Here is a 26,206-nt window from a genome sequence, read left to right as displayed (position 1 = left end):
CTCTCTCTGTCTCAAAAACAAATAAACGTTAAAAAAAAATTAAAGTTATTTGAAAAGCTATCTCTTTGTGGTATATTTCTCCGTTTATTTTTCAACATGTAAAAACACTCACCTGATATTTAAAATGATACAATAAGATACAGTCCAAGAAGTCTTGTTTCCATTCTGTTCCCTTCCTCTGCCTAAAGGTAACTATTTTTATTAATTTTTGTTTACTCTTTCTGTTTCACTTGTTATGTGCAAATATTCTCCCCACTTCTTACACAAAAACATTTATCCTTTTTCTTTTGCATTTTATAGCAGTACACAAATCTTCCATATTCCTTTTACATCAATGCAGGTACTTCTAGCATTTACCAATACAGTGCTAAGAATGAAGGCTCATGAGTCAGGCTGCTTCAGTTCAAATTCTGTCTTCACATTTGCTATGTGACCTTGAGTTACTTAACTCCCCACCTCCACCTCCATTTGCTAATCCCAAAATGGGGATAACAATAATAGAATAGAACACCTCACAAGGTCATGTGAAGATTACATGAAAAAAGCAATTTAAAAAAGAAAAAACCCTCTTCATGGTGCCTGGCACACACAGGTTCAGTAATGTTAGCTGCTATTATATCAGCTATGATTGCTACTATTGTTGTTGTTATATTGTTATGTTATCAGGGGTTGACTAAGGCTACCTTCCTTTCCCAACTACTAGCTACCTGAAAGCCCCTTGTATTATGATTTGTTTCACACTTTACTGACATAGGTTTAAAGTCACCAGCAACTTCTCTAGGCCAAAGCCAATTACCTTTCCTCAGTTCTCATCTTTTACGACCTTTCAATTATATTTTACACTTAACTGGTTTCCAAAATAAACATTGATTTTCTGTTTATAGTTTTTCTCCATTTCTTTTGCTAATTGACTTTTCTCTTCTAACCACATATAACTACCACAGTCTAATTCTGGCCCTTTGCCTTTTTCTATACACCTTTCCTCACAGAACTAATCTAAACTACCCCCTCCTTGCAGATCACCTTTGATTTGCCTTATTCTTAGTTGGATAATGTTAGTTCCCTTTCACACTCTTCTCACTTGGTGCCAATCTCAAGGGTGCCTCTTTAGTCACTCCAGCAAAGGTATGTCTTAACATTCTGGCATGAGACCTTCTGCTCATAGATCCTAGTGAGAAACTAATAAAAATTACACTGACATAAAACATACATATACAATTCTGTATGCATTTTCAAGGGGGGGGGTCTATAAAATCTCAAGTTTAATCAAGATTAAGAACTCTGCCTTGGGGGATTTCATTTATCGATTAGAATTTTTATAAAAATCACCTCCAGATTTGCCAAGCACCTCTGACCTTTCAACAATTACTCAATTGTGTATCTACACAGATTTTCTTTGTTACTGCAGTGTTATTATGACTGAGCTCATCTTTCTTTTTATGAACTTCATTACCACCCTTCTAAGTCACTGTAACTATCACCACCCCCCACCCCCCACAACAGTACCACCATCCACAAACTCCCCCCCCCCACCCCGACTGGCATCCCATCCCATCTCTTCCCCCAGGAACAAGGGGTAGCTTTCCCAGCATCTTATCAAGGTGAAGAAACCCAGCCAGTTGAGTTTCCTTAAATTTGGGGGATGTCTGAATCTTTTGATCACTACCTTTAAGCTTAAAATTCTTCAGTCAGAAATTATTAGGATTCCTTAAAGCTGGATCTGAGTAATAGTCCAAAAAGATTGATAAGCTATGCAATTAAATATATAATGTTATATTAACAGGACTTAATTTGTAATTTCACTGACTTATAATCTGGAAGTAAAAGGGCTGATGACAATTTAATATTTTTGGTTTAACTAGCCTTAAAAAAACAACCCACCTCGGATAATTAAATCCTGGTCAGTGGTTTCAAACCCATAAATCTGCAAAGAATTCACATTTCTTTTTACTAACTTTGAAGAGAAAACTTGTTTTCAGGAATATGACCACTATGAACCCTGACACTCCAATAACATAAACAGAACTGGTTATTTGTTTCCTTCAAAATATTTTGAAGATTCATTATTTTCAATCCCCATATCCAAATTATCCTCATCTTTTTCTCTAACATGTCTTGCCTCTAATTAGTACAAAATGTCATTGTAAAATAAAACTCTATCTCACCAGAGATCAGGACTCTGATCTTTGTCAACTTAGGTTGTGCCTGTTCTAAACAATAACTCTTGGATAAAATGTAACTAAGAAAGGAAGACACAAAAAATAAAATAAAAACCTGAAAAAGGTTTTAACACATTAACATATGTACCACCTTACATTGTAAACACTGATAGAAAATGGACTAGGTATATGGTCTATATTGAATTAGGATGACATGGGCTATACTAATTTTAAATATTAGATTACAATATTACTTCTAATATTAAAATTGCATTAAACTTTTAACCTTGAGACAACTTATGAATAGAATATGAAACTGAAGATTTTTAAACATTTTGCTTTTGTGTTTGCTTTTTTAAGTACACAATCATTTCAAATTGTGTGTTTGACAAAAATTAAAGGAAATTGTTGCTTGTGATATATACTCTGGCAATTTAGTTGTGCTTTCAGCAATTTCCCTACATTAGACTGTTTGCATCTGTTAGACTCTGAATCAGTTCTTCAAACCTAGCGGAACTACTGAAGCAAACCACAGTCTTCTGAAAAGTCAAGGGAGGTTTTAGTTACACAGTTTACAATTTTAAAGATTACTGACAATTGACTTCTGTACCTACATGTTCAACTTTTCAGCAAAAATTAAAAGCAAATACATCAAACTTTTCTAAAATCGTTTATAACCCCCACAGAGACGCCAAATAGGTTGCAATACTGATGACAGTAATGGATATCAGACAGAGGACTTAACAAATTTTTCATACCTTTAATAAAATATATAAATAAGATAAATATCTCATTTCCTTGGACCTACAGAGATTGCAAAATATACCAGAAATAAGTTCTAGAGTCAGAGAAGCCTGATTTTGAATGCTGTTTACTTCTAACCGCTGTATGACCTTAGACAAACTATTTAAGCCTTGGGCGACTCAAGAGTTCTTAGTAACAAACTTCAAGTTTTGTTCTTTGTGGAAAGCTTATACCTTAAACTGCTCCACACATGAATTCTAACTTAATGGCAAAAAACCTGTTAGAAATGTTTTCTTTCCACATCTATCCTATTGGCTTCAGTCCACACACAGCAATTTCTTTATCCTGTGGCATGAAAGTATGCTGTCTGCAGTGTCCAATAAAAGTCTAGTAGTTATAACATGAAATATGCATTAGAGAAAACTTGCATTTGCAATTTTCAAATATTTAATAGGGCAAATCAAACAAGAAGACCTGTAAAAATAAGCATGTAGAAAGAACATGATTTTTAGTACACTTTCTGAAGTCGTGTACAGATCTTTAAAAGCATACACACACATACACACACACACCATTCAGTTATGAATCAGAATAAAATTAGTTAGAAAAGAATAATGAGCACAGTAGGATACAACTATGTGGGCCTTCAACAATACTGATTCTCTTCAGGTCAGCATCGAAGCACAATGCTCTCTCCCCCTTCCTTAATCAAATTAAGGAAGAATGCTTATATTTATGGCGAGTTTCAAGTGTTAACAGACATCCTTTTACTTATTCATTCAACAAGTATCTGAGTGACTTCTTTGTGTCAGCCACTATGCTCAACCTTTGCCCTCCTGAAACTTCTGTTTGGGGGGAAGAGACAATAATAAGTAAGTAGACACATAAAAATGATAATTCCACAGTATAATACATTGCAGGGAAATAAGGTGATCAGCTGGAAAGTATCTGGGGTAGGCCACTGTAGACAGGGTGACCTGGAGATGCCTTTATGAGAAGGTATTATTTCAACTAGGGAGAAAAGCATTCAAAGAACAGCTGGAGCACACCCATGAAGCCAAAAGGCCACCAATGAGGCTAAAGCAGAAGAGCCAGGAAGAGGGGAAGGCCAATGGTGGACTGACAAGTGGAAGTCATGCTCTGCAAGAATTTAGAAGCCCAAGGACCAAGAGTCTGTATTTTACAATACTGGGAAACCACTGAATGATTTTAAGTAGGTGAGGGACCTGATCTAATTTACATTTTAAAAGCACTGAAAAATAATCAGAAACTGTGAACTCTATGTTAATAAACTTTAAGTTCCACTGAGCGAAAATTTACACAAAAAATTTAAGCACTGCTATGGGAATGGTCCTGATTGCTAGCTGATACGCCAGCCACATGAAAATAAAATTCAGTCCCTAATGCGAACAGGTTCACAGAACATGTAAGAAAATTAGGTTAAATACTAAAAAACGTTAATCAGCCCTTCAAGACAAGAATAGAAAGATGTCATGAGGCAATACTGGTTTACAGGCATAAGATGAGATACTGTCTGAAACATAAACTCTTGTTAATATAATTTCAGAATGATAGCTGGGTTTTCTTACTGATTTCAATGTATGCAGTAACATTTCATTAACTGTCCTAGAACTGTTTTTTAGGTAGTAATTTAAAAAAATTATGTCAACTGAATAGCCTAGAAAAGTGGCCAGAGTCAAATTTAATACTACCAGATGATGATGTCATATGATGGCAATCAACATTCCAGACAATTCCCTAAACAGGTATTTTCATTCCACCTATTTTTATCATCTCTACAAGACCTCAAAGTCTGTTGTGAATTATTTCTTAGTAATGAAGATGACTGGACTGATAAATGAGTCATTCTAAGCTGAACTACTGATGTTGTGTGCTATTTACTCAATTTATGGTAGTGTTATGATAATATTTATAAATGCAATCTGGTCACACTTCTAACACATTTTTTACACAGATAAATACATCCAGATAGCTACTTTGATATGTAATTATTTCTTAAGAAGGAAAGAAATACAGTTCAAAGAACATATCATCATTTACAAAACCATATAATTTTTAGGAATTAGGAATGAAATGCCAAATTTGGAGAATAACATGATGATGATGAAGGAAACACATCTGTTAATTTTAATATTTTGATTTCTATACATATATGCCCTCTAATGATATACTTTTAGCAAACATTTGAGAATTAAGACATTGTCATCATTCATTCATAAATCCAAGAGCACATATATTTCTCTTTTCATTAAGTTCTTCAGAAGAATGACAGTGGAAAACAATGAAGCTAGGAAGAATTGGTTAATTCAGAAAAAGGCACAGATGTAGAGGGAGGAAGTGGGGAGACAGGTAAAATGGGTGAAAGTGGGTGGGAGATAGAGGCTTCCAGTTGTGGAATAAGCCAAAGGAATAAAAGGTACAGCATAGAGAATATAATCAATGGGATTGTAATAGCACTGCATGGTGACAGATGGTAGCTACATTTATGGTGAGCATAATATAGTGTATAGACATGTTGAATCATTGTGGCACACCTGAAATTAGTAACATTGTAGGTCAACTGTACTCAAATACAAAAAAAAAAAAGGCAAGAGGTTAAAAAAAAATGGTCATAGAGAACTCAAGAATGTAGATTAAGTTATACAAAGTAAGAATAATTATGTCAATGAAACTTTTGCAATTAAGTTAAAGAGCAAATCAAGTTTCCTGGGTAAGCAAGTTCGGAAAAGCCTGTTAGTTTATTAGCCAGTGGCTTGACTGACGTTTCTTGGGGTCCCTCCCACCCAGTAAATAATAATGATACTGTGAAGTCACTTGTCATAGGGGAGAAAGAGTAACAGTCAAAGGGAAGGGTTAATTGGAAAAAAGTAAGACCCCAGTCGTCTGTTCAACTATACAGAGATCAAAGAGGACAGTTGATTCGGTAACTGACATTACAAAGTTGAAATGTTTCTGTAGCTTTTTGTTCCCATTCCTTTACTCCCTCCTCCCTGCAACAGGATCATCTATCCATACTCTCTGTTGTTTGACTCTGCAATGCCTCCCAGTAGCAGAGCTGAGGTATATCCTCGCCCTATTGCTTTTGGTCTTGCTCATGGGGAGTACGTGTAGTTTGACTTGATCTCTTGTTGAGATCTCCCATGACAAGCCCCAGAATGACAGACACGTGGAACAGATCTGAACTCAACCTACAGTCTGAAACAGAGCCACCCCAGTTGACCCACAGATAATAAAATATTTGCTGGGTGCCTGGCTGGCTCAATCAGTAGAGCATGTGACTCTTGAGCCCAAGTGTGGTGTGAAGTTTACTTAAAATAAAAAACAAAAAAACAAAAAAACAAAAAAAACTTGTTGATGTAGACCACCGAACTGTGGCGTTGTCATGTAACGTTATTGCAGCAGAATTAGAGTGATAAAATTTCCAATATTAGAAAAGAGAGGTTTGCTCAGCTATAAAATGAAGTACACTTTCACAAAGAAATCTTTTGAATGTTTTTAACAATTTATGTGATATTTTGTGTTCTTTATTAAACATACACTTATTATTATTTTTGTACATCTGGATGACATCTTCAGGTATTAAACAACCTTGTTATTGGCCTTGAATAACTGGGTAAGTGCTCATGTAAACTATATTGATTGTTGCCTCTATTATGGAGGATGACGTAAAAAGACTAGTCTAGTTTCTTTTCAGAGGGAGGTCACTTGATCACTTTTTCTAAGCCAGTTTACCCAGCACCTAAACTTACCCACTGCCTCCAATTTCAAGGTTCACTACTGCGAAACGGGGACAACTGGTTGGACACAGTTCTGAAGAACAAAGTATGATTCAGTTCCAAGGAAGATAAAATTGACACAGGCGTTAATTATGGCTAACTCCTAGGTCAAGGGAGTAATTAAAGAAGAGAGCTCCGAAAAGACACCGACTAACGCTGAAAGTGCTGGGCTCTATTCTCAGCTCTTATGCAAATCACTTAATCTTTGTAGGCTTCAGTTTCTAAATATACCTAATATAACTTAAAATACTTAATATCACTTCTAAGGTTGCATTTTAATTCAGTATTAATATTTCAATGAATATCACTGGACGTCACTTCAAATTTCCCCTTGGCTTATTTATTAAAAAAATTTATTGAGGTAAAATACACATAACATAAAATTTACCATCTTAACCATTTTGAAGTATACAGTTCCCCCTCGGTTTATTTTTGACTCATCTCTTCCCCTGTAATTTCTGGCACAAAATTCCCTAGGGCACTTATTTTAGGACTGGAGAGAAGTGAGATGTACTGGAGTGGAAGCTCTGAAACTGTTACTCATTTAGCAGCAAGGCAGAGAGGACAGAATCCCAGGTGGGAAATGACTGCCAGAAGCCAGAAGAAAACGGATCCAAGAAGCCCACTGGAAAGATCAAAGGTGAATGGTTCTATTTGGGCAGTATTCAAGGACCGGCAGAGGCAGGGGAGCCTGAATCTCTACCTCTGATAGTTTCAGAAAACAGTATTTGACATTTCATAAAGCTAGTAGTATTGGGCCAAAATAAGAGTACTTGGAATGACAGAATTGTAATTAAGTGAAAGAATGGATGACAAGGACTCTAAGCATGTAGGCAATTAATAAATTAACATTTTTTAACAACACACAAACACCTGCAAATACTCGTGAAATGTGCTGGGGCTAAGAACATAGTGGTGATAAACGTGAATATCAGAACAGGTATAGTCTTGAGCAAAGTTTTCTTCTTGTGGCCTTTCAGAGACTGATATTCAACAAAGGACATGACTTCATAGAGCTAGGTTTGCAGATTCAACTCCTACATTCAATGATGTCTCCAGGTGGTTTAAGTGGCTATAGTCTTGAATCACAGGTGTGGTTAATGAGGTAAAAGATTACAAAGGGTTTTTCAATCATTACTCTTAGGAACACCAAATAGGTTATCACGTACTGCTGACACACACGTGTTTAAAACAAAACCTCTAGGGGCATCCAGGTGGCTCAGTCAGTTAAGTGTCCGACTCCTAATTTTGGCTCACAACACAAAGCCTGCTTGAGATTCTTTCTCCTGCTTTCTCTCTCTCTCTCTCTCTCTCAAAATAATTTTTTTAAAAAGTAAAAATAAAAAAATAAAACACTCTAAGAAACAGTTTGATACACTTCTCACTCATCTCTAAATTTTGTTAAAGCCAGCGTTTGAACTCCTAGTGGTCTCATCTACAGTGTTTAGAAAATATCTGCGTCCTTATCTCAAATCTCCATATCCACCAAAGGCAGAACACGGCTCTAGGACTTGAAAGATGTTAAAAGTCCTTGCATCCCTCATAGGTGTTGTTTGTTGTCCAAAGGTGTCCTTCCTCTTTGAGCAGAAGGAAAAAAAACTTACCGGTAAATTTTTTTTTCTAGGCATTTGTTTAGAAATGCTAAATCTGACCACTATTTAGCCAATTATTACAAGAATGCTAACAAGAAAATAGATTCCCTTATAAATTTGTGCACTTAAAAAACGGCTACTCTAAGGTTTACTAAACATCCTAGGCACAAAGAATATTCTATTGGAGTTTAACATATCTCGTAATACGAGGGCCTTTTCGAATGGTGGAGCTCCAAGAGGAGCTAAAGTTAAAGTCCTGGGGAAATTCTGAGGTGGCCCTATTTTTAATTTAAAGTCCATCATGCTCTAGTATTACCAACAGTTCAAACAAAATCCCTTATGTACTACTCAAATATTTGTGGACTACTAAGCTTCTTTATAAATAAGGATGTCTGTTAACCAAACAAATTGGAAAGAGCCAGTGAGATCTGTCAATGCCTTTGGATTTGATTCTTATGAAATCAACAGGATTAAGCAATAAGTGCCAGCATGAATTTATCACTCACATGCAGGGAGTTTCTGGCTTTATGTTTCCTAAAGAAAATTTCATCATGTGGATAAATGACAGGCTTAATTCACAGCAATTTAAACTACTATAATCAGGCTGCAGTTTGTGCCATGAATGGAATGAGGCTCTATCAAATATGGGCATCCCCATAACACACAGATAAAAGGTAGAAAAGCCACTCTGGGAACTGACAGTACGGAGAAGGATTTGGAAATGTAGTCTGTGGTCTATGAAATTTTGGTGTGTGGGAAAACATTTCTAATTTTATATGGAAGTCAAAATGAAGAGGTTTTCTTTATAATCATTTTGATGAAACACAGCAATTCCACAAAGCTAGAACATCTCGATGCAGAAGTTTTAAGATCAACCACTTTCTGAGGAGTGTCATGTCTTAGAAAGAGTCAGGCTCTGAGCGAAACAGATATACATATACAAATGTACTTCCCCCTCATCTTTCCAAACTCTTACCAGTTTAGTTCTACTCCAGTTAACATCAGACCTACCTGGAAGCAGAGAGAAAAGGACCATGTATGTGAGTCATAATAAAGGAGTTAACTCTAATTCTTGTTCTCTTTCAAACTTCTGGTTTTCTGAAGTTCCTTCCTGATTTGCCTTTCAACCAATCATTCATTCATTCATAAAACATTAGACACCCTGATCTCTAGCCTCATCTGCACACTCACCACCTCCGCATGGACATCTAATAAGCATTTCAAACTTAACATGCCCTGAACAGAACTCTGAGAATCTCTCCTGAGCCTGCACCGTCCCCAGTCTTCTCAACTCAGGAAAAGGCCACTCTGATCTTAGTTAATCCTAAGACTCTTCACTTCGAACCTATCAGCGAATCCTGTCGACTGGAACTTCACTGAATATCTAGGATCCCTCTATCATTCCCCATCTAGTCCATGCCATTGCTATCCACTGCCTGAACTATACAGTACCTTTAGACCTGGTTTCCCTATTTCTATCCTTGCCTCCTTAACGTCTGTTCTTAACATGGCAGCCAGAATGATACTTAGAAACGTTTTTATATATCCAGTCTGCCCAGAATCCACCAATGGCTTCCCTTATCATTCAGACTCCTTCCCATAGCCGAATAAGGGCCCACAAGAACTGAAACTGAAGGTGTCTTTGATGTAATCAAAATAGTGGACTCAACACTATCCAATATGATGAAATGTGACTAGTCGTAGCTCACACCGAAGTTACTTAAATTTGTCAATCTCGACTATTAAAATCAGGGCCTAGCCTTTGACACAGAATTACATTCACAGTTTGCAAGGACACAGGTACAAGTATGTTCAATGCAACATTATTTGGAATAGACTAAACCAAGTAATAGTCAAAACATCTGTTAATAGAGGAATGGTTAAATAATTTATGGCACAAAATCATACTATTGAATATGATAAAGCTGTTAAACAATATGATGAATCTTCATGTATTTACATGGAGGAATCTTTCTCTCTCTCTTAAACTGCATGCAACCTGTGTCTCACTTTAGTTAATTCCAAACCGAGGGTCATTCTCCACACAGGCCATGCAGGCCATTCCCTCTGGGTATCTCCACTCTCCTCACAGTACGAAGTCCTACACACCCCTCACGACTCAGCTTAGAGTACTGTCTCCTTAAAGAACCATTTCCTGACTCTTCTGAGTGGACAAGTGCTCAATGTTTGTTGACTGGATTAAAGAAAAAAATACCTGATTTTCTATATTCTAAAAACTAGGCTGAAACTTCTTTCTAAAAATTAAGTGGTATCTGTTCTCTCCTTTCCTTAGATCCAATGTACTTTATTTGTAGGTCATAAGGACTACCAGTGATACAGAACTATATGGTCTTTCCCTAGTAATCTTAACATCTACCTGGAAAGGTGTGAAGAATAATTTTTCAATAGCTTTATTGAGATATAATTAGCAGAAGATATAATTTACCCACTGAAATCACACAGTTCAATGTTTTCTAGTACATTCACAGGGAGAATCATTATTTTTAACAATGCTAAAAACTCTCTGGGCTTGGAAACCATCAATTTGTGATTACTAGAAGATGTAACACAGAGGTGGTTAAAAAAAAAACAACACCAAAAAACGAAACAAAACAAAACAATTACTACATCTTATGTGATTGGCTTAATATATTTCATTAAGAAAATCCATCTGTGGCTATAAGCACGTTATTAGGTTTAGGGGAGCAGGAAAGAAACCTGTACAACTCTCAATCTCATCAAATGTTTAAAAAGACACATTTGGGGTTTGATAAAAGTATGGTGAATGTGTTAGATTTCCAACCAGCTAGTATTTCCAACTGGACATCACCCCAATCCTCCATGTTCGACATGCTCCAAATGGAATCCATTACTTAGTGGTTTCCTACATAATTTCCTCAGTCCTATTAATGGCACCAGTATTTCCCTCATAGTCATCTTTGCCATCTGGCTCTCCTCTCTTCTGACATAGTTTCTAGTTTTTACTTGTAACTTCATGTCTGCAAATTCATACCATGGATACACTTCCTCTCCTCTCTTCAGCCCACCTGAAAACCTTCTTTAAATCAGTGTTTTAATTCACGTGGTGTGAGCCAGTAGTTTAAGTCAGTCCACTCTGTTCACAAACACAAAGTGGGTGTACCTCATCATTTAAAAATATGACATTCTTTTACTAAGATAATCAATCATTAATAAATTAAAAGTATTTTAAGGGATGCCTCCTGAAAGAGGCACAAACCTTTGGTACAACCCTGTATCTTTCTCACCAATACTTATTTTTGTTATTCATGCTACAACTAAATTTTCTTATCTCCAAAATCTGGTTAGAATCTAATTCCATCCTGGACACTGCTTTGTCATCACATACTTTTAGACTATGTTCATCTTTGGCACTGCAAATCAGTTCCCTATTCAGGGACTTTGCTCTAACTCTCCTATTCTCAGGTAGTAGAAAAGGATAATGAATACATCTTGGAATTCTAATAGGACATAAATATGTCATGACTATTCTCTGCAATTAGTTCTATTTTCATATCATTTTCTGCCCTTTGCTGTTATTACCCCAGGATTTACTAATTTGGTGTTTCCTGAGATTCACATTCAAGTTCCTATTTTTAGCCTAATATGGTATCATAAATGTGGACTGGTTAAAACAAAAAAGGTTTTTAAACAGGTGCCTCAGTTGATAGAGCATTTAACTCTTGATCTCAGGGTTTTGAGTTCAAGCCCCTGTGTTTGGTGTGGAGCCTACTTTAAAAAAAAAAAAAAAAAGTATTAATCTGATGCAAAAGCCATGAACATGCCCTAAAACTGAAGAGAAAGAGAATAACCACGGAAATAAAAGTGTTTGGATTTTTTTAGAGCCCTGAAAACAAACAATAAACAAAACCAAACCAGATTACTGAAATTAAAGGAGGCTAATCAGACTGAATTTGTATTACAAAAATGTGGTGTAGCTGGCACAGCCTGAACCTACTTTAACTTTTATAAACCATCTCTAGCATACAGTGTATCTGGTTTACCTCTCAATTACAAACCTGAACTGCCTACCAGAAAACAACTTTTAGGCAAATCCACCTTCCAAACCCTGCCAAAGAGTTCAGTTAATTTTATGTTAGGTCAGGAAATAACACAGAGAAGCAATGCTATATCCTTAGGGGAAGGCACAAGTGTCTGAAAGGAACCCGTATGTCACCCTAACATCAGAATTTAACAAAAATCCCATTGCAACTATGATGGGTTTGTGCTAGTTCCAAAAGGTCGACTGGAATCCCTAGCCCCACCAAGACTCCATGAGGTTGTAGGCAGGCAGAGGCCAGCCTTTTAAATCTTGGAGATTTTAACAGAAAGCAAGTAAGAAGTTTGCTTCATCAGTTGTAAGAGCCTTCATCCTGCCTACTTCATGCCAGTGCAGTAGTTACATGGATATTTTAAAGCTTCTCCTACTCTGTATGGAACTCTCCAAGGTTCTGACCCTTCATGGTGGTCTAATAAGAGAGCAGCACTTGGAAAACCAAAGTTCAGGAAAAAACAGAACCATAGGTGTATTGGTCCTGTGCCATTTCTAAATATTGATTCGAAGTCTCACATTCACTTTGGACTTACTCTAACCATTTAAGCCTATCCCTGAGGTACACCCGCCTTAGAACATCACTGGTACATCATTAAATCCTATCACATTCTTAGAGTAGCTGGATCTATTCCTTTCTTCCTGTTCCAACCATTCTCCCAAGTCTGCTACTTTAGAATCAGGGTTCAATGGATTGTGGGTGAAGGGTCAGATTTAATTTAACCTTGATCTGTTTGGCTAACCTTGATCTGTTTGGCTAGCAGATCTAATCAGCTAGATTAGAGCTGATGTAACTGAAGAAATAAATTGCTCTCAACACTTTAAATATTTCAATCTGCTCCCTTCTTGCTTGCTTGGTTTCTGAAGAGAAGCTGGATATAATTCTTATCTTTGCTCCTTTATAGATAAAGATTTTTTTTTTTTTTTTTGTCCTGGCTTCTTTCAAGATTTCTTCTTTATCTTTGATTTTCTGCTGTTTCAATACGATATACCCAGGTACAGGTTTTTTGGTATTTATCCGGCTTGGTGTTCGCTGAGTTTCCTGGGTCTGTGATTTGGTGTCTGAAATTAACATGGGCAAAATTCTGAGTTACTGCTTTAAATATTGCTTCTGTTCCTTTCTCTCTTTCTTCTCTCTTCCCCCACTACACGTATTTTGTAGTTGTCACAGTTTTCACATATTTGCTTCCATTTTTTTTCACTCTTTTTTTCTGTTTGCTTTTCAATTTTCAAAGTTTCTATTAATGTATCTTCAAGCTCGGAGAGTCTTTCCTTAGCCATATGTAGTCTAATGAGTTCAAAGACATTCTTGATTTTTGTTACAATGTTTTTGATCTCTAGCATTTCTTTTTTCTCCCCCTAACATTTTTTACTCTTTCTCAGAATTTCCATCTTTCTGCTTATATTACTCATCTCTTATTACGTGTTGTTTACTTTTTTATTACAATCCTTAGTATAGCATAGTTTTAAATTCCCAGTTTGATAACCCCAACATCTCCGCATACTTGAGTCTGGTTCTGATACTTGCTATGTCTCTTCAAATTGTGATTTTTGCCTTTCAGTATGCCTTGTAATTTTTTGTTGAAAGCTGGACTTGACATACTGGGTAAAAGGAACTCTGGTAAATAGTGGTGAACTCCATTTACTCAGTAAAGCAACTGGGGTAACTAGCCTTTAGTAGCGTGGTAGTGAGGTATGGGGGACAGAGAAGCATTCTATAGTTGTATGATTAAGTCTCAGTCTTTTCCTATGTGCTTCTTGGTCCTCCCCCAACCCCCACTCAGGTGGGACAGCATGGCTAGAGTGGGCTAGAGTTGGGTGTTTCTCTTCTCCCAGGTTGGTTAGGTTCCATAAAATCCCAATAGGTTAGGCTCTGTAAAATAGTTTTTCTCTTGAGGGTAGGCCTTGTTAAGAAGAACAGAATATGCTGACACATTACAAAACGGTTACTTTTTCCCTCTCCACCAGGAGCAGAAGGAGACTTTTTTTTTCTGATCCTCATTATGAGAACCCGACAGATCTCCTGGAGCTAAGACTCTCAGAAATGTACTCCTCCATCCCCCCTGCCCCATCAAGTTTTTTTTTTAACTCTAAGACTTGTCCACACTGAGGTTCTAGCAATTCAGCATTCAGTTTTTCCCATCCTTAACTGGTTCCTGCAGAGCTTTCTGCTTGTGGGCTTCTGCTCTGGTAAGACAGGATTCTCTCCATTTGCCTGTCTAATTTTGAGGGCAGCAGTCTGCCCTGTGACTTCACTTCTTTGATGAATCAAAGAAGCACTGTTGAATTTTTAGTTTGTTCAGTTTTTTACTTGCTAGGATGGAGTGATGACTTCCAAGCCTCTTACATGTCAGACCAGAATCTGGAAAAATATTTCAAATGTGTAATTTCCTAAGAGCTTTTTCGCTCCTAGAAAGCACTCTGAAGCCCCAGGCCAAGGAGGAAAAAGGAAAAGATAAGGACAAGATAATGAATTAAGAAACAAGAGTTCTCCTGTTCCAATTGTGCCCCTCAGAATCACTCAAAGCAGTTAGGCCATCGTGAGCAGGGAAACAAAAGGCAGTTTACGATTTCCTGAGCGCTATCTCATTTCTCTACTGTCAGAAGTAACCCCAAAAGAACACGTGGAATCTTACCTCCTGTCTCCCACACTGCAGTCTGCCCAGCACCAGTTCATGCTGCCCAATCTTTCCCCCGTGGTGAAAAACAGTAAAAAGACCTGATTTCCCTGAGAAACTGAAAGTCTTTCTTTTTTTTTTTTTTTTCCCCCAACGTTTATTTATTTTTGGGACAGAGAGAGACAGAGCATGAACGGGGGAGGGGCAGACAGAGAGGGAGACACAGAATCGGAAACAGGCTCCAGGCTCTGAGCCATCAGCCCAGAGCCTGACGCGGGGCTCGAACTCACAGACCACGAGATCGTGACCTGGCTGAAGTCGGACGCTTAACCGACTGCGCCACCCAGGCGCCCCTGAAAGTCTTTCAAAAACAGTTTTCATAGAAAAATAATGAAAAGGACACAGTTATGCAGAACTAGCTCAAACACTTTATAAGCAGATTAAAGAAGAAAAACTCTGATTTTTATTTCTCATGCATTTTGCACATACTGGATGGGTAGTGGAAGGCAGAATAACCACAAGACACAGCGGTCTGCCTTTAGCCACTGCCCAGCGACTCTACCTGTATGCTCTGCTTTAGTTTTCTTTTTAGTGCTCTTCACCATTTCCCATTTTGTGTATCTGTTTACTGTATTTCTCTTGCGATGTAAATTAACTCCATGAGGCCAACGATTTTGAACTTTCTCCCCCCGCATAACCTCTAGATCTAAAACAATGCTTAGTATATAATTATGGCTCAATAAGTACTTGTTGAATTAATCCATGAATAAACATTCATTATTATCCCATCTGTATCATCTTCTTCGTACCAAATTACTCCGGCAGCTTCCAAGCAGGACTTTATGCTTCCGGTCTCTCCCGTCTCCAAGTTATCTTATACACAACTCCATTATTTCTACAAAAACACTGCTTTCATAAGGTTATTCCTCTGCTTATGAACACTCCTCTCTGACCTCAGCAGCTCCTCAGTATGATCCAAAAAGTGTTAATAGATATTATATGAAAAGAGACTTGGTGAGTAGGAAAGTTTGGAAAATACATGATTAGAGATGTTTGCATACAACAGAACTTCTAAGAACCTTTAATGTACTAATGTGTAACGTAAATCTTCTGGAGAAAGATTTAGTATTTCCTACCTTGTGACTACAGAATGAATCCTTCTTTCAAGAAGCAGGTCAAGAAAGCACACTTTTGTGAACCACACTGTAGGAAATAGTGGCATATAGAATTATCCAATACCATGTTCAAATGTGGCCCTAAAGGACGTAGGTAAAAACAACAAGAATACAGTTGTCTTTGTGACCATTCCTGTGTTGTATCTCAACCCTCTCCCATATTCTGTGGGTTCTCTTTCTTACCAACAGAGCTCACTAAGCGGGGGAAAGAAAACCCACTTCACACTGCAGATATATGTAATGACATATTATCTTTGAAAAGAAGGGCCTTTCTGGATTTTAACCTACTTTAGTTTTCCTTTTGATCCATAAATAATTTTGGTCTTCAATGAACATATGTTATAGTTTGAATCTTTTGCTTGCATACTCTATCAAAGAGTGTATCATAGGAGATACTTTATTTTTAGATTCATTTTAATAATCAGTATGCATAAATTCAGCAAGATACAGGCCATGGGATATGTGACATTCCTACTAAAAATTAATCTTAAAAATCGTATTAAATAACACAGCTTGCATATTAAGTCTTTCAGGTTGAGGTTTTGGAAAAATGTCTTTATTGGTACTATAGCCTTACATGCCATCCGCACTGTGAACAAGGGACTTTCTCCAAATTATATTCCCAACTTTGCAAAAATTTTCCATGACTCAGTATTTTTTCTTACAGTAGTAAGAAGCATTGTTTCACTGAAATCAATGTATTACTTATTGAAAAGCTCTGAGGAAGGACTGTATCTACAAGAATTCAGAAAATGTATCCAAAAGAGATATACACCAGATATATTTCAGGATATCTGCCTACCATGCCCTTTTGGGAGATAACTGTAATAAACTTTCATCCTGACACAACTTTAATTTTCTTTAGGTAAAATTCCCACAGTAATTTGCATTTTAAAGGAAGAGGTTATATACCAATGTTTATACCTTTGAACCGAAGGATTTTCTTGCCTTCATCAAAAGACTGACATTCCTTTCTACCTTCCTGATAGAAGGCTTCCATCCCAACTCCAGAGATGGGCCTCATTAGTCTCTGGATAATCCCATTCCCCCTTGCCTGTGATGGGTTTAGGGATGATATATTCTGATGGCTTCTCTTTCTTACCAACAGAGATTATTAATACAAACAAATCTCTAATTGCAAATGTGGCCAATGAAACATGAGGGGACATCTGCTCATTCCCAGAGCAGATTTTAGGAAAACTTTTCTCAGTTTCCCCTAAGAAAAAGCCACAGGAAGAAATGCCCACTTTCCTTTCTGGGTGTTATTATATCTGGATGTGGGGGCCTGGAATGGCTGTAGCCATGTCACCGTCAATCCTGACGGTGGTCACGTGAAAGGATGCAGAGAACACAGCGTTCTTTATGACACTGCGGAGTCTCCAACCTACCATCTCGTCAACCTGCCCTTCCTCTAGATTTCCTACTGGAGGAGATAATACATTTCCTCCTTTCTTAGCCAATTTGATTCAGGTTCTTACTATTTGCAGCTGAAAGATTGCTGGATCAGGAAGGGCACTGTAGCTTGGACTGAGCGAGTTGAATGAATTAGATTCCCTCTCTTGGGAAATACAAGGCCTGAGAAACAAAGAGAGAAGCTGCCACTTAGTTGTGAGGAACTGAACTGAGAGAGTCTATAAAAACAGGCAACTCGTAGGAGCATTATAAAAGGAACAAAACCGAGGAAGCCAGCTAGGCTAGAGAGAAGAGGGATACAGACATGTATAGCAAGAAGCAGAGAAGCCATTAGAAAGAACAGCACAGCTCCTTGAAGAAAAAGATACTCTTTTAGATTTCTAGTTCCCAGGCTGCTTAGTTAAGCTTTTCTTAACCATGAACTGCCAGGAGACATCTCTGAAACCTTATACTGTACTTCCTTTCACCAGAGTTAGATGGAATATGTTCTCTGCTGCTTACGAGTCCTGTCTTAGGACATATGAGCATATATGCCAAGGGGAAAGTCAAAATAGACGAAAACTGCACAATCAAAGGGGTCGAAAATAACAGACGAAGGATGAAAGAATGGCTCCAACAACAGTAAAACTTAACAAGATTGTACAAGTAAATGACAAGTGCACAAAATGATCACATCCGCAGTATCAAACAGATTGGCCCCTGAGAGAGATTAAGCCATGCATCAAAGATGTTCTACACATGGCAAAAAGGTGGCCAGATCCAGCATTTGATTTTCAAATCCTTTCATGACACATTTTTCCCTTTTACTTATTTTTAAGCTCTGGAAAAGGATGCATGGGCCTGATGTTTTTGCTCTGGAACCTCTCTCATGTGGTGTCTCTTTCCTCCATTCCTCCCCCCACCCCCACCAATGAGTTTTGCTGCTATTACTCCATATTAGCCCTGACTACATTTCACTTGGGTTACTACAATACTTGTCAAGGTAATCCCCATGGTTGTGGGATCTCCCAATTCCAATACAAATGAATCTTTCTAAGCAGAACTCTATTTCATTCCTCTATTTAAAAATTCTCATGGGGTGCCTGGTGGCTCAGTCGGTTGAGCGTCCGACTTCAGCTCAGGTCACGATCTCACGGCTCCCGGGTTCAAGCCCCACATCGGCTCTGTGCTGACAGCTCAGAGCCTGAAGCCTGCTTTGAATTGTTTCTCCCTCTCTGCCCCTCCCCTGCTCACACTGTGTGTGTGTGTCTCTCTCTCAAAAATAAACATACATTAAAAAAAAATTAAAAAAAGAAAACATTCTCAGTGCCTCTTCCGTGTTTATGGCATGAATTTAGCCCATATTACTCCTTAGTCTAGGTAGTATACAGAAATTCCACGATACATGGTTTTAACACTTCTTTTATGCCTTTCCTATCTCTTCATATTAACATCTCACTGTCCACCTTTCCTCCCCTGTGTGCTCCAGCCAACCTGAACTGCTTTGCTCTCCATATAAACTTCATAATTTTTCTAATTCTGAACTTTAGCTCATGCTATTACTTTTACCTGAAGTTTAGCTCCTAAGCAAAATTCTCTTCTACCTCTAAATGTTCTTCCACCCTAGTAGGCAGCACAAAGAAGTAACAGATTTTTAGAAATAGCAGCATGTTCTAATTACTAAAATCAGCATATAAATGGATCAGAGCAGATACATGCGAAATCACTTTAAGGACTAACAAGTCAGCAATACTTTCCAAAAATAGAAAGATAGAATGCAGTCAGAATGAGAGTTTCCAAGGGCAGCAGCAGTCCAAATGCTATCCAAAGGTGTCAGATACACCTTCTTTTAAATGGTCCTTCAAGTTCCAACTCAAATGCCATCTCATTCAAAAATCCTGCCTTGCCCATTAAGGTCTGTCATTGTTACACGAATAGGTCTCATTTAGTCCAGCAGAACTGAAAGCAGAAAACCATATCTTATTCAATCTATAGTCCACAACACTAAGAACAGTGACTTATAAGTAACAGATGTTCAGTAAATGTCTGTATAAATTTTATTCTCAGGACATTAGAGAATAAAAGCGACACCGAGATCTCCTTTTCTATCTTCAGGTTAAAATAAAAGGAAAGGCCTTTTAAAGGGTTTCTATTCTCAAGGGGAATCTGAGTTAGCTAAACATCTAGTTTAGAGTGTAAAAACAATCAGTGTGTAGCAGTAGATTGAGGGAGGAATCGAAGTTTCTGAGAAAACTTAAGAAAATTGAATGGGAAATGAATTGGGTAACTAGCTTACTAGCAACTCAAGTCAGCGTTTCATAGCTTGATTATTTTATTTTTTTTGGAATACCAAAATCACTAATAGAAAGGTCATGTACTATGTGCGAGGCATAATGCAAAACAAAATTTCAGATCAGGCATTTCAAAGCGGTAACAAACCAGAAACAAATCGAATAGGTTACTTTGCTTATGAATAACCTGTCTGTTTCTTTCCATGAATGAGTTTCTCTAAAAAGAGATGGTAAGTCCTAACGACTGCTATGCCAGTTATCTTCATGAAGCGGTAAACTATAAACTGGTGAGTGGGGGCGACTGGGTGGTTCAGTCAGTTAAGTGTCTGACTTCAGGTCAGGTCATAGGCTCGCGGTTTCTGAGTTCGAGCCCCACGTCCAGCTCTATGTTGACAGCTCAGAGCCTGGAACCTGCTTCACATTCTGTGTCTCCCTCTCTCTGCCCCTCTCCTGCTCATGCTCTGTCTCTCAAAAAATGAAGAAACAAACAAACAAACAAACAAACTGGTGAGTGGTACCTTTGGAGAAGGTGGGAATGTGCAACAAAGGACCTTCAAGTCCTCTAACAGCCACAACATGGTACTCTTGTGTTAGGCCTATCAGCATTTGATATGCTGAACAAAATTATCCACATATGAATACATTCAGGTCAATAAACCTTCTGGGTAACCTGAAAAATAACGCATTCTCTAATAAATGAATAACTAAAACTATTTATAGCAGAGAAATGGATAAAAGCAATATAAGCATGTTTTGGACCGACTGTCTTGGTCCATAAAAGCACAATTTTAGTTCAAAACAGTAATCATCAATGCTACATAGTCAATTCTTTCAAATTCTTTAATGAACATTTACATAGTGTTTACAATATACTGTGGGCTAAAGACTGCCACGAGCTAGAAATACAAGCATAAATAAGAAACATTTATTGCCCTCCAAAACTTTAATCTAGTAGGAGAGACAGACTTAGAAGCATACAATTATTAAATGGCAAGTACAGCATTGAGAGATACACAGAGGCTGTTACGATACCACAGAGAAGTGACCTCTTCCTAGCCTACCTAGCACAAGGGAGTCCAGAGAGGATTTTCAGGCCATTGTTCTTTCAGTAACCCCTATTACCACTACCATTATCATCTTCAAAAGCCCCAGTATATACAGCCAAATAGTAAGCAACAGACTACTCACACAGATTTTAAGCAAAAGTTAATATAAAAAATGGAAATGAAGAAATTACTAATATGCCCTGAGCTATATAAAGAAGATGTCAGATTTTACTGGAAGATGAGGTGACCAAAGCAAGAAAAACATTTTTTTTAAATTTAAATATTTAAGTTAAAAAATCTTTAAAAGTCCTGTCCCTCATATATGTATCATTTGTCTGTGTGTGTATATATATATGTATGTATGTATGTATGTGTGTGTGTGTGTGTGTGTGAATATGTATATACACACACACATATACGAATGAAAGATTTACTGATTAACAAAGAGTTTGCTGTGTTGCAGAATAACGTTTTAAATGTTTTTAAAAAAATTTTTTTTTAATTTTTTTTTTCAACGTTTATTTATTTTTTGGGACAGAGAGAGACAGAGCATGAACAGGGGAGGGGCAGACAGAGAGGGAGACAGAGAATCGGAAACAGGCTCCAGGCTCTGAGCCATCAGCCCAGAGCCTGACGCGGGGCTCGAACTCACGGACCGCGAGATCGTGACCTGGCTGAAGTCAGACGCTTAACCGACTGCGCCACCCAGGCGCCCCTTAAAAATTTTTTTAAAATGTTTATTTAGTTTTGAGACAGAGAGAAACAGCACGAGTAGGGGAGGGGCAGAGAAAGAGGGAGACACAGAATCTGAAACAGGCTCCAGGCTCTGAGCTGTTAGCACAGAACCCTACGCGGGGCCTGAACCCACGAACTGCGAGATCATGACCTGAGTCGAAGTCGGATGCTCAACCGACTGAGCCACCCAGGTGCCCCAATGTTATAAATGTTTTGATTAAATTTTCTGTCAAAGGAATTTGTATTCTGAAATCAGATTTCATACTCATAGTTATTTTCTAAAGGGTATCGATGGTGAAAAATAAAAACAGTCCTTACCTGGGGAGGCAAATTTCACCTCACGTTAAACATAAAGTCAGATCCTCCATGAAGTTTTTCTACTCTAAAAATGTGAAGCTGATGGGTGTACAGATTCTTAATAAGACGCCACAGATGGACATGGTTAGTGAAACATGGTTTAAGACTGAGGAGAAGAGGCAGTTGATGACAAGCAGAAAAATGTACAGTTCTCACTTACATTTAGGTGTGGGGAACTAATTTAAAAGCTACTGGAGACGCCTGTCTTAGAATTCTAAAACAATGTGTAAAGAAGTTCCTTTATACCGATTAAACTAGCATAATATGAAAGAATTTACCTTTTATTTGAAATAACTTGTAACTGGGTTTTTACACAGATAGAACTATAAACAGGTACTAAACGACAAAATCAAACAACGAAGTCAAGAAGTATGTAAAGAAAAAGAGGCACGTGGTTAGTACCTATTTTGGCTAAACAAGCTGACACAGGCCAAATACTGTTTGAATAATAATGACTGAAATCTTGGAGCAGTATCTACCGCAGACAGTAAAAACCTGCAGCATAGGAGATCAGACATCAGATATTTCAACAAGCAAATGAAATGTGTATCACAATAAACGAAATCAGCTACTCCAAACCAGACATCTAAGTTTCTTTTTTTCCTTTTTTTTCCATAAAAATTCATCCTATCAGTAGAGATTCTAAAAGTTTTTTTCACCCCTTTAAAAATGTTTATTTTGTACTGAAAAGCACTGAAATAACAAAGCAGAAATTCCTCTAAGAGGAAATAATAAGATCATTTTATGGAGCAGATATTTAGCAACACAAACTTTACCATAATCATGTTTTACCGAAACAATTTCTATATTTGCTTTCCCCACAGTTTTTTTTGTTCCAAATTTTTAACCATGGATCCCAACTTATAATTAACTTTAGAATGCTAAAACACACATGCAGGTGACATAGAATGGCTAACCAAAAAAAATGGAATAAAGCAAAGTGAAATCAGAAAGGTGTTTATACAGATGACTTAAAAAATTGCAAGTAACTTAGAAGGAGAGGAAAGACAGATCTGAGAAGGAAAAAAGACAACTCACATCAAAGAAACCTCCCAGCTTGTTCCACAGTGGTCCTAAAATTACTGGTGGAACGTTCTGGTACCAGCGTTGAAATTGGATCAAATCTATTTTCTTTGGCATAAGTTGTTGCTACAAGTGACCATTTCTCACTGCTTTAAGTTCTTGAAAGTTTCTGTGCAAGGCAAAATACACAATCACGTCTGTGTTCAATCTGATCTCCATCCTGTGAGGACAACAAGCCTCCATTAAACCAATGTTGGGAGCCTCTTCTCTGAAAATGCCAATTATCTTTCCCAATACCCTTCTTGTTGGATTTTCTTTTTTCTCCTGCTATTGGAACAATTCTTCTGGGGCAAAGGAAGGATGGTACCAGGGTGGAGGATCAAGTTACTCAGCATTTCTGAGCTAAGGAGGAAAAATGACAGGCTGCTTTTCTCACTCTATGGTTTCCAAAATGATTCCAAAAATGACAACATTCAAATGTAAGTATGAAGTTATTTTTATGATGTACAGTATGATTGAAGGATCTCCAACTAAACTGTCTTTTCAGAAAAGAAATAACAATGTCCTTTCTGGGGCGCCTGGGTGGCGCAGTCGGTTAAGCGTCCGACTTCAGCCAGGTCACGATCTCGCGGTCCGTGAGTTCGAGCCCCGCGTCAGGCTCTGGGCTGATGGCTCAGAGCCTGGAGCCTGTTTCCGATTCTGTGTCTCCCTCTCTCTCTGCCCCTCCCCCGTTCATGCTCTGTTTCTCTCTGTCCCAAAAATAAATAAACGCTGAAAAAAAAAAAACAAAAAAAAAAAAACAAAAAAAACAATGTCCTTTCCTATTACCTCTATAGTTGGATGATGGTCTCCTGTCTGTTCTGCTCTTGGAGGGGCCCATCATTCTGGTGGAGGGAAAGGGTAGTCGGTCCCAGGGTTGAGGTTCAAGTTACTGAGCCCTCTACCAGTATTGCTGAGCAGAAGGAAAGAGAGACTGCTGTGTCTTCCTGGAAATTTTCTTCTTGGGGCATCTGGAAAGACTCAGGATTCAGCTGGGTTAAAATAAACTTTGTGATTGGTTCATGGAAGCCAAGTCACAGCTTGAAGCTCCTCCTTGGATCTGTGGGTCTAGACAGGAAGGTGATGCTCAAGACTCTCAAATTGCTGAAAGTTGGCCCAGAAAGGACTCCCACCAAGTTTCAGCCTTCTAAGAGTTTTAAAAGAAAAAAGTGAGGTAATCTGACATTAAGGATCTCTATGTTCTAGAGACTGGGCAAAGAAATGAGGACACAACAATGAATAAAAATCTAGAGTATCTAATTTCAAAAACACAGTGTAATGAAGGAAAGAGACAGGTGAAATATGTTTCAACATTAGGATACAGATGTTAGCATAGTTTTAATGGAGCAGGAAAAGGTAGCACCCAACTCTTTAATCTACTGGGAGCTTCCTTCTTTTCTAAAACACTGTCCTAATTCTTAATGTAGACTTCAAAGTCCTCCAAGTACTCTATATTACAACCTATGTTTTCCAGTATTACAAATATTGCCAGTCCACAGGGAACTTGTTCACACTTCCATGATTTCATATGTATCATTCCTATTGTCAAGAATATTCTTCCACCTCCTATCCGTTAGTCTTTACTATCTGTCTTTACATACTCAAACTATGTAGCAACATAGTATGTACAGTGGTTCTCACGTGTTAGTTAGTGGTTCATAAGAATCATATTGGGAAGCTTGGTAAAAAGGCCAAGTCTTGGATCCTATACCCAAGAAATACAATTCAGCAAGGTCTGGTATGGGACCTAGAAGTCTTTTTACACAGTTACCAACATAATTTTGATGTCTGGTCTACGAAACGTGACTCTGAGAAACACTATTGTAATGGTTAAGGGCATGGGTTTTTTAGTCAAGCTTCATTGGAGTCTGAATCCTATCTTTTCCATTTATTAACTATGTTATCACGGGCAAATTTATTTTCCCACTAAGTCTCCCTTTCCTCCTCTATATGAGGATGATGGTAACATATCCAACTACGTATGTCTTAAATGGGACAAGAAATACAAACAGGTAGCAGAGGGCCTGGGACAAGGTAATTATTCAATAAATATTACTGTTATTAGCATTATTAACAGCAATTTAGAAGTCAGCTTTCTAATCAAGGCCATCTGAATCTGGCTGGTTCTGTCTCTCCAAACACTTATATTAGATGCTCTGTTACAGAAATCCAAATTGCTCTCATTCACATCTAAGTAGTTCATGTTTTTCACGATAACTTGTGTAAAAGTAGAGCAGTGAGCCAAAGGCAGCACAAAGTCCCAAGATCATATTCATGACATACTGTCTATCACCAGATTCTTGGCAAAATTGCAAACTAGGAGATTTGATTTTGGTGCTCTACCAATTTCTTTCATTTGTCCTCTCCTGCATCTCCCTCACATAAAAGTGACCCACTGCCTGTAAAGATGTTAAAAAGTCAGAAGTGATTAATTTTGGCCATAGCTCCCTAGCCACCAACTTCCCATAGATTTAGTGTATCCAATGATAAGATTTAAAGTTATATGTGTCTTCTGTGTTAACTCAAGATTTGATTACAGTGCTTTATATATGCGTGTAAACACACACATTGTTTTATATATATATAAAAACAATGTATGTATATACACACATATATAAATGTTGTCTTTTATTACTGTATGTTTTTCAGTACATACTCAATACATGTGACATGTTTTTAAAGCAAGTGCCTAGATGAGATCTTAGAAGTACCTGTATCATCTTCAATCATGAAGTTATATGGGATACATAAATGTATGAAAAGCTGATACTGGCTCCTTGGTATAGCTAGCTAGTAATTACTTTTTTTTTTTTTTTTTTTTACCTAATAATTACTCTTATGTAGCATTTACACAATGATTTTGGAGTAACAAATTATTTCCATTAAAACTATCAGTCCAGTCCATATACCTCAACGTAATAAAGGCCAAATACGAAAAACTCAGAGCTAACATATTCAATGGTGAAAAAGAGCAATTCGTCTAAAATCAGAAAAAGGACAAAGATGTCCATTCTCACCATTTTTATTCAACATAGTACTAGAAGTCCTAGCTACAGCAATCAAATGAAAAAAAAATTAGAGATACCTATATTGGTAATGAAAACTGTCACTACATACAGATAACATGATACAACAGACAGAAAATCCTAAAGCTCCACCAAAAAACTAT

General features: G+C 37.5%; 1 protein-coding gene across 4 annotated transcripts in view; it reads right to left on the bottom strand.

Annotated features, from left to right (window-relative positions):
• SIK2 (salt inducible kinase 2) overlaps positions 1-26,206 on the bottom strand; it is a 124,154-nt gene that overhangs the window by 48,481 nt on the left and 49,467 nt on the right. Inside the window, exon 1 of one of the 4 annotated variants that reach the window (XM_045482756.1) lies at positions 23,827-24,031. The exons of 2 other annotated variants lie outside the window; for them this stretch is intronic. In XM_045482756.1, coding sequence (XP_045338712.1) covers positions 23,827-23,881 — 55 coding nt within the window. In that variant the 5' untranslated portion in view covers positions 23,882-24,031. Of the gene's footprint in view, positions 1-23,013; positions 23,039-23,826; positions 24,032-26,206 lie in introns of those variants that run through there. One more of the 4 variants, XM_045482758.1, reaches the window with a different exon arrangement.

Source organism: Leopardus geoffroyi, chromosome D1 (genome assembly GCF_018350155.1).
Source record: "Leopardus geoffroyi isolate Oge1 chromosome D1, O.geoffroyi_Oge1_pat1.0, whole genome shotgun sequence".
NCBI classification, from domain to species: Eukaryota; Metazoa; Chordata; class Mammalia; order Carnivora; family Felidae; genus Leopardus; species Leopardus geoffroyi.
This window is presented reverse-complemented; position numbering and strand designations above follow the sequence as displayed.